General features: G+C 38.8%; 1 protein-coding gene across 1 annotated transcript in view; it reads right to left on the bottom strand.

Moving 5' to 3' along the window:
• DYRK4 (dual specificity tyrosine phosphorylation regulated kinase 4) overlaps positions 1 to 13,317 on the bottom strand; it is a 69,066-nt gene that overhangs the window by 2,484 nt on the left and 53,265 nt on the right. Inside the window, exons 11-12 of the mRNA XM_088025881.1 lie at positions 5,357 to 5,417; positions 1,532 to 1,661 (exon numbers count right to left, since the gene is read on the bottom strand). Of these exons, the coding sequence (XP_087882007.1) occupies positions 1,532 to 1,661; positions 5,357 to 5,417 (191 nt within the window). The remainder of the gene's footprint in view (positions 1 to 1,531; positions 1,662 to 5,356; positions 5,418 to 13,317) is intronic.

The following is a 13,317-nucleotide window of genomic DNA, read 5'->3' as shown; positions in this document are numbered from 1 at the left end:
GTCATATAATAAGGTTGTCACCTTCCTAGATAGGAAATTTCAGCTGTTGTGTTACGATGTTCATCATGCTGGGAATAGCTTCTAACTGCAGGTAGATGGCATTAATATTCTAGATTTATAAGGTCGTAAACAACTCAAGCTCCCAGTTCTTTTTGAAATGAGCTGCTGCTAAGCTATAACTCCCCTCTCCTTACTTTCTAAAGTTGGCCTATAAAAGCTTGACATAGGACTTTACATTTGCCCCTATTAAATTTGACTCAAAATTTTTAATCTGTCATTCCAAAAATTTGTTAATTAGCAAAAAAAAAAAGGGAATGATAAGATAATACGCCCCATTAGCTTGATCACCTCTTGCAAGTTGTAAGCAACTAGCCTTTTGCCCTAAAAAAGAGAAAAATTTCTTTCTTGGTTCTGAGCTGTGTTCTGGATGGTTGGGGTTTCTGGACAACTCACCTCAGTCTCAGTAGTGAGTCTCTGTCATTTGCTAATGCACATTCATTCTGTGGCCTCAGCAAAAGGCTGGGGCAGGGGGATGGAGATAATGGTGAAACATAGGATCCTTCTCTAGCTCCATTCTTCAAATGAGTAGCATGACCCTCTAGATGGAAAACTTTCAGCAGTATTTGATGGCCTATCCTCTGAGCTAGTACCTAAATTCCCAGAGTGCACAAATACAAGAGGAGTATTTTGCTAAAACTACTCCATCCCACTGGAAGAATGAGAGAACATAAACATATGGTTTCAAAAATACTCAACAATTATAGGACTGATAAAGCTAAAGACACCTTAGGAATACTTCATTATATAGAAAAGGAAACTGAGGCCCAGAGAGAGACAATAACTGACCAAATATCATGTGGCTAATCTATTTGCCATTTAGTGGAGACACACTTGCAAAACCTCTTTTAAAAGAATGACAAGAGCTAACATTTTTGAAACACTAGGCATTGTTCTGAATGCTTTATGTACTGTTCCTTTTTTTTACTACGACTTGACTGAAGTACAGAACCTAATTTCTAAGAGTCAAAATTAGCATATAGATTCCAAAAAGCTGTACATAATAAATGGCTTATAAATCATCCCTTCCTTAATCCTTTAATTTAGGCTGTAAATCCTAGGGGAATGGGGAGGGACCCAGAAACCACATACTGGGTGGTATGCAAACAGTTACAACATGCAAGAGGTTGACCTCAGTTCCTGAAGAAGCTATTTAGAACTGACCTACAACCTTGCTGCCAGGCAGTTTGAGGCCAAGACGTCAAGCCCTACCCACACACTAATCCAGGGCAAGTCACTGAACCTCAGCTTCCACATCTCAAAACGGAGCAAATCATCTGCCCTTCTAGTCACACAAGAATGGAAGAGAACAGTCTCATGAGGAAAAGCATTCTACAGACTCTCAAGCCCTGTGGTCAGTATCTATTATTATTTTTATAACTATGTCCCAGCCCCAGACTTTCACCAGCAAACATGTGGGAAAATACAGTGTTTAAGAGGAAACCCAGAGGCAGAGACACCCCTGCAAACTCACACCAAACACCTTCTGAGAAAGTCCAGGAAGCTGGTGTCGTAGGTTTTCAGCACCATCGTGAGATCCTTAGAATCCGGGTATCTTTTTTTCCCCCTGTTGTCGGTCATATTTTTAGGAAAACCTTTGGAATCTTTAGAGATACAACACTCTGTTTAGTTCCAGGTGTTAATATACATTGGTCACATCATAGCCGTTCACTCAACCATGCTGCTTCTTGGAGTGGTCTTTGCAGCTCTAGTTTTGTCCTACACCACCCCCCTCCCCCCCACACAAACATGCCCTCCATCTCATTCAGATGGAAAGAATCACATGTAGATTATCCAATGAATGCAATTAACCTTTACAAACACTTTCCCCCCCTATTCAGTATGTTCTGAGCCTCTTTCCCACCTCCTCCTCCCAAAATCAAATGGCTTAACCTTAACCAGGGTAAAATAATAATGATAATGAATAATAATAATAATAAAAAAAATAATAATAAATCTGAAGTGACAAAAACATTCAGCTCTGAACAAAAAAAGATGTTGTCTACTCCTGGATTATCTATGCCCTTGCTCCTTTCCCACTGACCCAATATAATAATTTGGAACATCCCTGAAGTGTAACAAGAAAGTCATTGTAGGAAAATCATCTGCTTTCAGAACTCATTTACATGCCACACAAGCAAATTAATCTCATTACTTTTTTATAGTCACATCAAAATTTTATCCACAAATTGGAATGATTAAACTTGCTTTGTTGCTTAAGACCACAGCTTGGAAATGACTTCCTTCAGTCATTTTGACTGATTAACACTCTCACCAAATGTATTTATCATGCCTGGAAAGAAGCCCTGAAGACAGCTCCAGAGGTTTCTCTAGAATATTCTGTGCAATGCTTTGAAGGTGAGGCCACTCATTTGGACATCATGTTCAGAAAAGATGACCACTTATGCTCACACCTTGTAAATCTGCATATGGATGGATGTGAATATACACACACAATTTACACATTAAAAAATTCTCACAAAAACTCAGTGGGATTCACATGAGGGACATCTGGAAGGTGCATAATGAAGCCCTTCTATTACTTTTTTTTTTTTTTTTACCAAATGAACCACCCAGGTGTCCCAGTGTTTTCTTTTTTTTTTTTTAATTTTATTACGTTATGTTAGTCACCATACAATACATCATTAGTTTTTGATGTGGTGATCCACGATCCATTGTTTTCGTATTACTTTTATAATTAATGCAATATGTGGGGCCTCAAAGAAAATATCTGCTCACACTGAATTCCTATAAGAGACCCTGAATGTGTGTATGTGTATTTACAGACATAAAAATGAGTTGGGAGTATTGCATAGGGTATAGGTACTGTGAACTCATACAAACCCCGTTTCCTTTTTGACTATGGCACCAGTGCTCTCATTTGATCCTATGTTGCTATTTTTACAAATGACTGAATAATCAGGCTCACAGGCTTATAAATAACAGCTTCTAAAGTCATCATTATGTAATTGTTTTTCTTGTACAAGTTTTTCTCACCCTCTCTGACGCTCCTCAATATTTAATTAATCTCTCCATCTCCTTCTTGTGACCTGGAGCACCTAAGCATCTTAGTGCCTTTGAAGCAACATCACTTTGCTGCTAATGAGGGGTATAAACTACAAGTGGCTGGGGGTTGAGGAGCTGTTGGCAGCCCAAATCTGGGGAAGGGAGAGCCAATAACTGAGGTGAACATAGTGTTTCTCAAACTTATCATAAATATCACAAATATCTGTTGTCAAAAACATACAGACTCCTGCATCCCACCTCAAATCTGCTATATCATAGGTTACACAGGAAGATAATGGGACTTAACATTTTTGTCAAGTCCCCAACTGATTCTTATAATCAGACAAAGTTTGGGAAATGCTGAAGAAGATGCAGATCCCAATAAAGTCCTTTCTTATGCAGGAAGTGAAGACATCTGGATGTTGCTACCAAAAACACATCATTATTCTAAAGCCTCATGCTGATGGTAAAAACCAGTACTCTATGAACCAGACCCTCTTACCAAGATGCCCTATATTCCTTTCTTCTTAGTGCCCCCCAGAACATAAAAAACCTTAAATTCAGTGTTATGGGCTTAAGATGTGACTTTTCCCACCATGTCTTTGTCAAGAGGGAATACCAATTTCCCTACTTTTCTTTCCCTAAATCCTTTGAAATCCAGAAGGCTAAATTAAAAGTGGTGGATGGTAAAAGCATATCTGGGTTTAAAAGACCAGTTCCATTGCTCTATGTATGTTATAAAAACAAGTCAGCTAAGATCTTCCTGCCTGCCCCATCAGACTGCTCTAGAAGAAGGGTTAGTGCATGGGCACTGTTGTAAGGCAGCCAGGACACTTACTGTGCCCACAGGGAAGGTCTTCAAAGCTCCAGCCATGACTACAAGATGATGTCTCAAAGAGTTAACCATTGGAATGGCATGGGACTAACCAATCAGAAAGGATGATAGCTTTGGTACTGAAACAGAGTCATGGAGGACCCTCAGCTTGCCAGGCCTTAAACTTGTAGTTTCTGGATACTGGGGAGTCCAACAGGTCCTGGGAAAGGGACCAGGGAACCTGTAGCTGTGGCAGGGGCTTTTTACCAAATGGTGCAGGAGTAGATTACATTTTAACGCTCACATGACTGAACTAATGTATACTGACTGACCACCAACATGACTAAAACCGTCTTGTCCAGGAATCCCCCATCAGGGTATTTTTAACTCTTACGTATGGGGCAAGCTGTGGAGAGAAAGTAAGGGATTTGCCCCTATTTTGAAGGCACTCTTGGGTGGAAATAAGAGGTGAGAGGGCTAGGAATGATGGATATTCCATAGCCAATAGAAGCCTATGAACTATCCCGATGGGAATGGGTGGTCAGAAATGTCATTCCAGATGGTGCAGAGCCCCTTTCTGTGGAGTCCCCTTTCCTTCATGTCTGGCTTCACTCCACTTGGGCCGAATTTCTGGTCACTATGGATTTTCTACGTAAGAATCCCTTAGGTTCTTGTGGCTCTTTGAAAGGATTTTAGATATGAGACCGACTTCATCTATTTGGTGCACAGTGCCCTGGAAGCCCTGCCTCAGTTGGACCTTGTTAATCCACCTGTCCATCTCGCACAGCACCAATCAAAGAGAAAGGAAGAGGATCAGAAAATCCAGAGCCTGGAAACTGTGATGGAGGTTGGGCAACATGGGGCCACTGATGAAGCTTAATTCCAGCAATTAGGTAGCTGTCCTACACATAACTGGCAAGCCACAACATATCGACAGCCAAACTATTCTAACAGCTTTATTTACCCATTTTATAGCAAAGTTGCTATGATTCTGGCATAGTAAAGATTTGGAGGATTAAGAGAATTTCAGCAGGAAAGAATGGTGCTCCATTAATGATATAATGTAGCAAAGAAATTTCCCACCATTCTTAGAAGCTTCTGTTCTTTGATTTCTCTGCACAGTACATAGTACGAAGGGGCAAGCTGCTTGCAGGAGAAAGGAGAATTTACAGGAAAGGGCATAGTTATAAGCTTCCAAGTTTCAAGATCTGCTGATGGATCTTCTGAGCAGAAACCTTGTCATTTTTATGCCAAGACCTCCTTCCCAATGTGACTCCCCCATCCCATCTCCATCATGCTTTCTGGTACCACTTCTCAGCAGTTTTTTACTTTTCTAGCAGAAGCTTCTCATCACAGCTTGCCCTTTGGGATGGGCCCAGGCAAGAGCACTGAATGAGGTTTAGGTATGGGAGGTATCTCCGAGGTCTATAAGACTTCATCATCACAATGGGAAAAAGAGCATTAGACCTGGGGACTTACCAAAGAATGTCTGTCTCCTGGAGGCCCTCTGAATGAAGTGGGTTGGTGGCAGGCCCAGCACCTTCAACAAGTACAACGCAGTGGGTTCACTCTTGTGGAGTCACACATTAGAGCTGGATGGGACTTTGGCCAAATTTTGCTTCTAACAGATAAGGACCCGGGGATATTAAGTGATAACCTCAAGCCAGTGATTTTAGGCCAAAAGCATGGGTCTTCTGACTCCTAATTTAGAGCACTTGCAGTATTCTCAATATCAGCCATGTTATTTTAAATAAGCATTAAGACCAACTAGAGGTAGCCTACTTTTAATGGCAGCCAGATCTCATTGTCAGAATAAATAAACCAGTGTACATGCTGACCACCCTTGAATTAAGGAATGACATATCCCAACTCTGGGAGGTGGAAATCACCAGATGGGCATCAGTCCACTATATGACAAAAGAGAAGAAAAGTGTAGCACCTACTTATTCACCTTTACCCACTGCAGCCTATAGGGATGTACAGAAACAGAGAAATTACAGGTGTCCTCAGCCCTAGGTTACCTATCCCTGCAGCTGGATTCCCAGCCACATCCATGCACAGCCCTATCCTCCTCCTCCTCCTCCTCCTCCTCCTCCTCCTCCTCCTCCTCAGCCTCAGTGACACTGAGGTCGGGAGGAAGCTGAATCAGTTCTGGGCCGGAGGGTACCTCAACCCAGATCCCATGCTCCCCAATTCTTCTTGGTATTGGAAACAGGGTTGCTTCAGGAATGCTTCATTAAATCAGTCATCATCAACCTTAGAAGCCAAGTACTCTGATCATCTCATTTTACAGAGATTCAGAAGGGAGAACTGACTTGCCCAAGAGAAAGGGCTGGGACTAGACTCCATGTTTACTGATTTCCAGGCCAGTGTTCATTCCATCATAGATATCATTTATAGCTATTATTACATAAATTATTTTAATACTTATTAGTTTCAACCATGAAATGAAACTATGTTTAATAATTCTCAAGGGTATGTGTGTGTCCCTCTGACCATCTATAACTTTGAGTCGATCTGGAAAATAGAAATTTGGGATGGACAGATAGATAGGTAGATAGATAGAGATATTAGATAGATAATAAGAAAGACTAAGATATATATATATACATATATATACATATATATACATACACACACACAGAGAGAGAGAGAGAGAGAGAGAATATCTTTGTCCACAGTCAAAATATTTTTGTTCACTGGTATAATCCTAAAATGTGAAATTTCTAATTTTTTAGGGTTATTTTCTCCTGTTTTGTCTAATTTAGCTCCATAATACGATGCCTTTAAGAATAATACATAATAAATAATCATACAATGAGTCTTGGTAAAGCTTTTTTATTGGAAAATATTCTTTCCAAAAAGTCAGGATAGTGAATGACTAATGACTGAACAATACATAGATTTATATAGGTGTCATCTCTGGTTTTTAGATATTTCTGAGTACATTTGACAGACTGGTATAACAGTTTCATTTTAAAATGTCACAAAAACAGACATATAGACCAATGGAACAGAATAGAGAGCCCATAGAGTTGAACCCTCAACTCTATGGTCAAATAACCTTTGACAAAGCAGGAAAAAATATGCAATGGAAAAAAAGTCTCTTCAATAAATGGTGCTGGGAAAATTGGACAGCTATATACAGAAGAATGAAACTTGACCATTCTCTAACACCATACACAAAGATAAACTCAAAATGGATGAAAGACCTCAATGTGAGACAGGAATCCATCAAAATCCTAGAGAACATAGGCAGTAACCTCTTCAACATCAGCCACATCAACTTCTTTCAAGATACATCTCCAAAGGCAAGTGAAAATGAACTTTTGGAACTTCATCAAGATAAAAAGCTTCTGCACAGCAAAGGAAACAGTCAACAAAACAATGAGGCAACCCACAGAATGGGAGAAGATATTTGCAAATGACACTACAGACAAAGGGCTGAGAGCCAAGATCTATAAAGAACTTCTCAAACTCAACACCCAAAAATAAATAATCAAGTCAAAAAATGGGCAGAAGACATGAACAGACACTTTTCCAAAGAAGACATACAAATGGCTAACAGACACATGAAAAAATGATCATCATTAGCCATCAGGGAAATTCAAATCAAAACCACATTGAGATACCACCTTACACCAGTTAGAATGGCAAAAATTGACAAGGCAAGAAACAACAAATGTTGGAGAGGTTGTGGAGAAAGGGGAACCCTCTTACACTGTTGGTGGGAATGCAAGTTGATACAGCAAATTTGGAAAACAGTGTGGAGGTTCCTCAAAAAATTAAAAATAGAGCTACCCTATGACCCAGCAATTGCACTACAGGGATTTACCCCAAAGACACAGATGTAGTGACAAGAAAGGCCATATGCACCCCAATGTTCATAGCAGCAATATCCACAATAGCCAAACTGTGGAAAGAGCCGAGATGCCTTTCAACAGAAGAATGGATAAAGATGTGGTCCATATATACAATAGAATATTACTGAGCCATCAAAAAGGATGAATACCCAACTTTTACACCAACATGGATGGGACTGGAGGAGATTATGCTAAGTGAAATAAGTCAAGCAGAGAAAGTCAATTATCATACGGTTTCCCTTATTTGTGGAGCATAAGGAACAGCATGGAGGACATTAGGAGAAGGAAGGGAAAAATGAAGGGGGGGAATCGGAGGGGGAGACAAACCATGAGAGACTATGGACTCCAAGAAACAAAGGGAGGGTTTTAGAGGAAGGGGGTTGGGGGGATGGGTTAGCCCAGTGATGGTATTGAGGAGGGCATATACTGCATGGAGCACTGGGTGTTACATGAAAACAATGAATCGGGGAACACTACATCAAAAACAAATGATGTAATGTATGGTGATTAACATAACATAATTAAAAAAACAAAAAACTAATGATGTACTCTATGGTGACTAACATAACATAATTAAACTAAATTAAATTTAAAAAAATTAAAATAAAATGTAACTATTCTAGCAGAAAGAGAAATTAAGAAAATAATTGCACCAAAATAATATCTAAGAATAAACTTAACCAAAGAGGTAAAAGAGCTGTACTCTGAAAACTCTAAAACACTGATGAAAGACATTGAAGATGACATAAACAAATGGAAAAATATTCCATGTTCATGGATTGAGAGAACAAATATTGTTAAAATGTCCATACTACCCAAAGCAATCTACAGATTTAATGAAATCCTTACCAAAATACAAACAGCATTTTTCACAGAGTTAGAACAAATAATCCTTAAATTTGTATGGAACCACAAAAGACCCTAAATAGCCAAAGCAATCTTGAAAAAGAAGAACAAAACTGGAGGTATCACAATCCCAGATTTTAAGATATACTATAAAGGTGTAGTAATCAAAACAGTATAGTGCTAGTACAAAAATGGACACATAGATCAAAGGAACCAAATAGAAAGCCCAGAAATAAATCCATGACTATATGGTCAATTAGTCTTTGATAAAAGACGCAAGAATATGTAATGGAAAAAAGACAGGATTATACCAGTGAACAAAAACATGTGACTATGAACAAAGATCTAATCTCTCTCTCTCTCTGTCTCTCTCTCTATAGATGATAGATAATAGAGAGACAGATGATAGATAGATAGATAGATGGATAGATCTATCTATCCATCTATCTACCTACCTACCTATACATCCATCCATCCCAAATTTCTATTTTCTAGATCGACTCCAACGGTGCTGGGAAAACTGGAGGAATGCGATTTTGCCATTTGCAACAACGTGGATGGAACTGGAGGGTGTTATGCTGAGCAAAATAAGTCAATCAGAGAAAGATATGTATCATATGACCTCACTGATACGAGAAATTCTTAATCTCAGGAAACAAACTGAGGGTTGCTGGAGTGGGGGTGGGTGGGAGGGATGGGGTGGCTGGGTTATAGACATTGGGGAGGATATGTGCCATGGTGAGCACTGTGAATTGTGCAAGACTGTTGAATCACAGATCTGTACTTCTGAAACAAAAAATGCAATATATGTTAAGAAAAAAAAAAGAAGAAGAAGATAGCAGGAGGGGAAGAATGAAGGGGGGCGGAAATCGGAGGGGGAGATGAACCATTAGAGACAATGGACTCTGAAAAACAAACTGAGGGTTCTAGAGGGGAGGGGGGTGGGGGGATGGGTTAGCCTGGTGATGGGTATTAAAGAGGGCACATTCTGCATGGAGCACTGGGTATTATGCATGAACAATGAATCATGGAACACTACATCAAAAACTAATGATGTAATGTATGGTGATTAACATAACAATAAAAAATTATTTAAAAAAATTCATGGCTTTTTTACCATGATTCATTAGTTTTTCAAAGTTAATTTTTTTAACTTTTTTTTGAATTTTTCTTTTTCCCTTTTTCAACCAACATCTTATCAATCCCTTTTTTAAAAAAATTTTTTTTATTTTTCATTTGTAGAGTCATATTTTATCCCTTCATAGTAGTTACACTTACTTTTGGCATATATATATATATATATATATAAGTTGTTATCTCTTTAAAATTTTGAGATACAGTTTCTTCTAACAGATCAAAATATACCCTAAATCACTAGTGTATGGCTTTGTTCTAGTCTCCTGCCAGATCATATTCTCTGCTTTTTTTCTTTCTATTTTTTTTTAAATCTTCTTCTTGCCTTTTTCAAACAACTTCTTTTTTTTTTAAAAGATTTTATTTATTTATTTGAGAGAGAGAGAATGAGAGATAGAGAGCATGAGAGGGAAGAGGGTCAGAGGGAGAAGCAGACTCCCCGCTGAGCAGGGAGCCCGATGCGGGACTCGATCCTGGGACTCCAGGATCATGACCTGAGCCGAAGGCAGTCGCTTAACCAACTGAGCCACCCAGGCACCCTTCAAACAACTTCTTATCTTATCAATTCCTTTTACAAAATCTTTTATAATTTTCATCTTTACAGTCATCTTCCAACCCTTCATTGTATCAACCGTTATTTTGTACATACATAAGTCTTTCTTCCTTTAAAATTTTAGGAGGCACTTTCTTCTAACAGACCAAAATACACCCAAAATCTAGTGTGTGGCACTGATCTATGCACTAGCCTGATCATATTTGATCATATTTTTTGTTTTGTTCTGTTTTTGGTTGTTTTTATCTTTTTCTTTTTCTTTCTTTTTTTTCTCTTTCTTTTTTCTTTCTTTCCCTTTCTTTTCCCCTGGTTTCAGGTCTTTTCTGATTTGTATAGAGTATATTTGCTGGGGACATTGTTAACCTGTTAGCATTTTGTTCTCTCATTCATCTGTTCTCCTCTGGACAAAATGAAAAGACGAAAAAAATCACCTCAGCAAAAAGAACAAGAGGTAGTACCGTCTGCCAGGGACCTACTCAATACGGACATTAGTACGATGTCGGACCTAGAGTTAAGAATCATGACTTTAAAGATACTAGCTGGGCTTGAGAAAAGCATGGAAGTTATTAGAGAAACCCTTTCTGGAGAAATAAAAGAACTAAAATCTAACCAAGTCGAAATCAAAAAGGCTATTAATGAGGTGCAATCAAAAATGGGGGCACTAACTGCTAGAATAAATGAGACAGAAGAGAGAATCATCGATAGAGAAGACCAAATGATGGAAGATAAGAGGCTGAGAAAAAGAAATAAATAACTACAGGATCACGAGAGCAGATTTCGAGAGAGTAGTGATACGATAAGATGAAACAACATTAGAATAATTGGGATCCCAGAAGTAGAGGAAAGAGAGAGAGGGGCAGAAGGTATATTGGAGCAAATTATAGCAGAGAACTTCCCTAATGTGGGGAAGGAAACAGGCATCAAAATCCAGGAGGCACACAGAACCCCTCTCAAAATCAATAAAAATAGGTCAACACCCTGACATCTAATAGTAAAACTTACGAGTCTCAGAGACAAAGAGAAAATCCTGAAAGCAGCTCGGGAGAAGAGACATGTAACTTACAATGGTAGAAACATTAGATTGGCAACAGACCTATCCACAGAGACCTGGCAGGCCAGAAAGGAATGGCATGATATCTTCAGAGCACTAAACAAGAAAACTATGCAGCCAAGAATACTATATCCAGCTAGGCTGTCATGAAAATTGAAGGAGAGATAAAAAGCTTCCACGACAAACAAAAACTAAAGGAATTTGCAAGCATGAAACCAGCCCTCCAAGAAATATTGAAAGGGGTCCTCTAAGCCAAGAGAGAGCCTAAAAGCAGCATAGATCAGAAAGGAACACAGACAATATACAGTAACAGTAACCTTACAGGCAATACAATGGCACTAAATTCATACCTTTCAATAGTTACGCTGAATGTAAATGGGCTCAATGCCCCAATCAAAAGACACAGGCTATCAGATTGGATTAAAAAACAAGACCCATCGATATGCTGTCTGCAAGAGACTCATTTTAGACCCAAAGACACCCCCACATTGAAAGTGAGGGGGTGGAAAACCATTTACCATGCTAATGGACACCAAAAGAACGCTGGGGTGGCAAGCCTTATATCAGACAAATTAGATTTTAAAACAAAGACTGTAATAAGAGATGAAGAAGGATACTATATCCTACTTAAGGGGTCTATCCACCAAGAAGATCTAACAATTGTAAATATCTATGCCCCAAACATGGGAGCAGACAATTATATAAGGCAATTAATAACAAAAGCGAAGAAACACATTGACAACAATACAATAATAGTGGGGGAACTTTAACACCCCCCTCACTGAAATGGACAGATCATCTAAGCAAAAGATCAACAAGGAAATAAAGACTTTAAATGACACACTGGACCAAATGGACTTCACAGACATTTTCAGAACATTCCATCCCAAAGCAATGGAATACACTTTCTTCCTAGTGCCCATGGAACATTCTCCAGAATTGATCACATCCTAGGTCACAAACCAGGTCTCAACCAGTACCAAAAGACTGGGATCATTCCCTGCATCTTTTCAGACCACAATGCTTTGAAACTAGAACTCAATCACAAGAGGAAAGTCGGAAAGAACTCAAATACATGGAGGCTAAAGAGCGTCCTATTAAAGAATGAATGGGTCAACCAGGAAATTAAAGAATTAAAAAAAATCATGGAAACCAATGAAAATGAAAACACAACTGTTCAAAATCTTTGGGATGCAGCAAAGGCAGTCCTAAGAGGAAAGTATATAGCAATACAAGCCTTTCTCAAGAAACAAGAAAGGTCTCAAATACACAACCTAACCCTACACCTAAAGGAGCTAGAGAAAGAACAGCAAATAAAGCCTAAACCCAGCAGGAGAAGAGAAATAATAAAGATCAGAGCAGAAATCAATGAACTAGAAATCAAAAGAACAGTAGAACAGATCAACGAAACTAGGAGCTGGTTCTTTGAAAGAATTCACAAGATTGATACACCCCTGGCCAGACTTATCAAAAAGAAAAGAGAAAGGACCCAAATCAACAAATCATGAATGAAAGAGGAGAGATCACAACCAACACCAAAGAAATACAAACAATTATAAAAACATAGTATGACCAACTCTATGCCAGCAAATTAGATAACCTGGAAGAAATGGGTGCATTCCTAGAGATGTATCAACTACCAAAATTGAACCAGGAAGAAATAGAAAACCTGAACAGACCTATAACCACTAAGGAAATTGAAGCAGTCATCAAAAATCTCCCAACAAACAAAGTCCAGGGCCAGATGGCTTCCCAGGGAATTCTACCAAACATTTAAAGAAGAATTAATACCTAGTCTCCTGAAACTGTTCCAAAAAATAGAAATGGAAGGAAAACTTCCAAACTCATTTTATGAGGCCACCATTACCTTGATCCCAAAACCAGACAAAGACCCCATCAAAAAGGAGAATTACAAACCAATATCCTTGATGAACATGGAGGCAAAAATTCTCACCAAAATAGCAGCCAATAGGATCCAACAGTACATTAAAAG

This window comes from Eumetopias jubatus, unplaced genomic scaffold (genome assembly GCF_037043125.1).
Source record: "Eumetopias jubatus isolate StellerSeaLion01/CBP00866 unplaced genomic scaffold, mEumJub1_p1.0 scaffold_8, whole genome shotgun sequence".
NCBI lineage: Eukaryota > Metazoa > Chordata > Mammalia > Carnivora > Otariidae > Eumetopias > Eumetopias jubatus.
The sequence above is the reverse complement of the archived record's forward strand: the minus strand, read 5'-3'. Positions and strand labels throughout refer to the sequence as shown.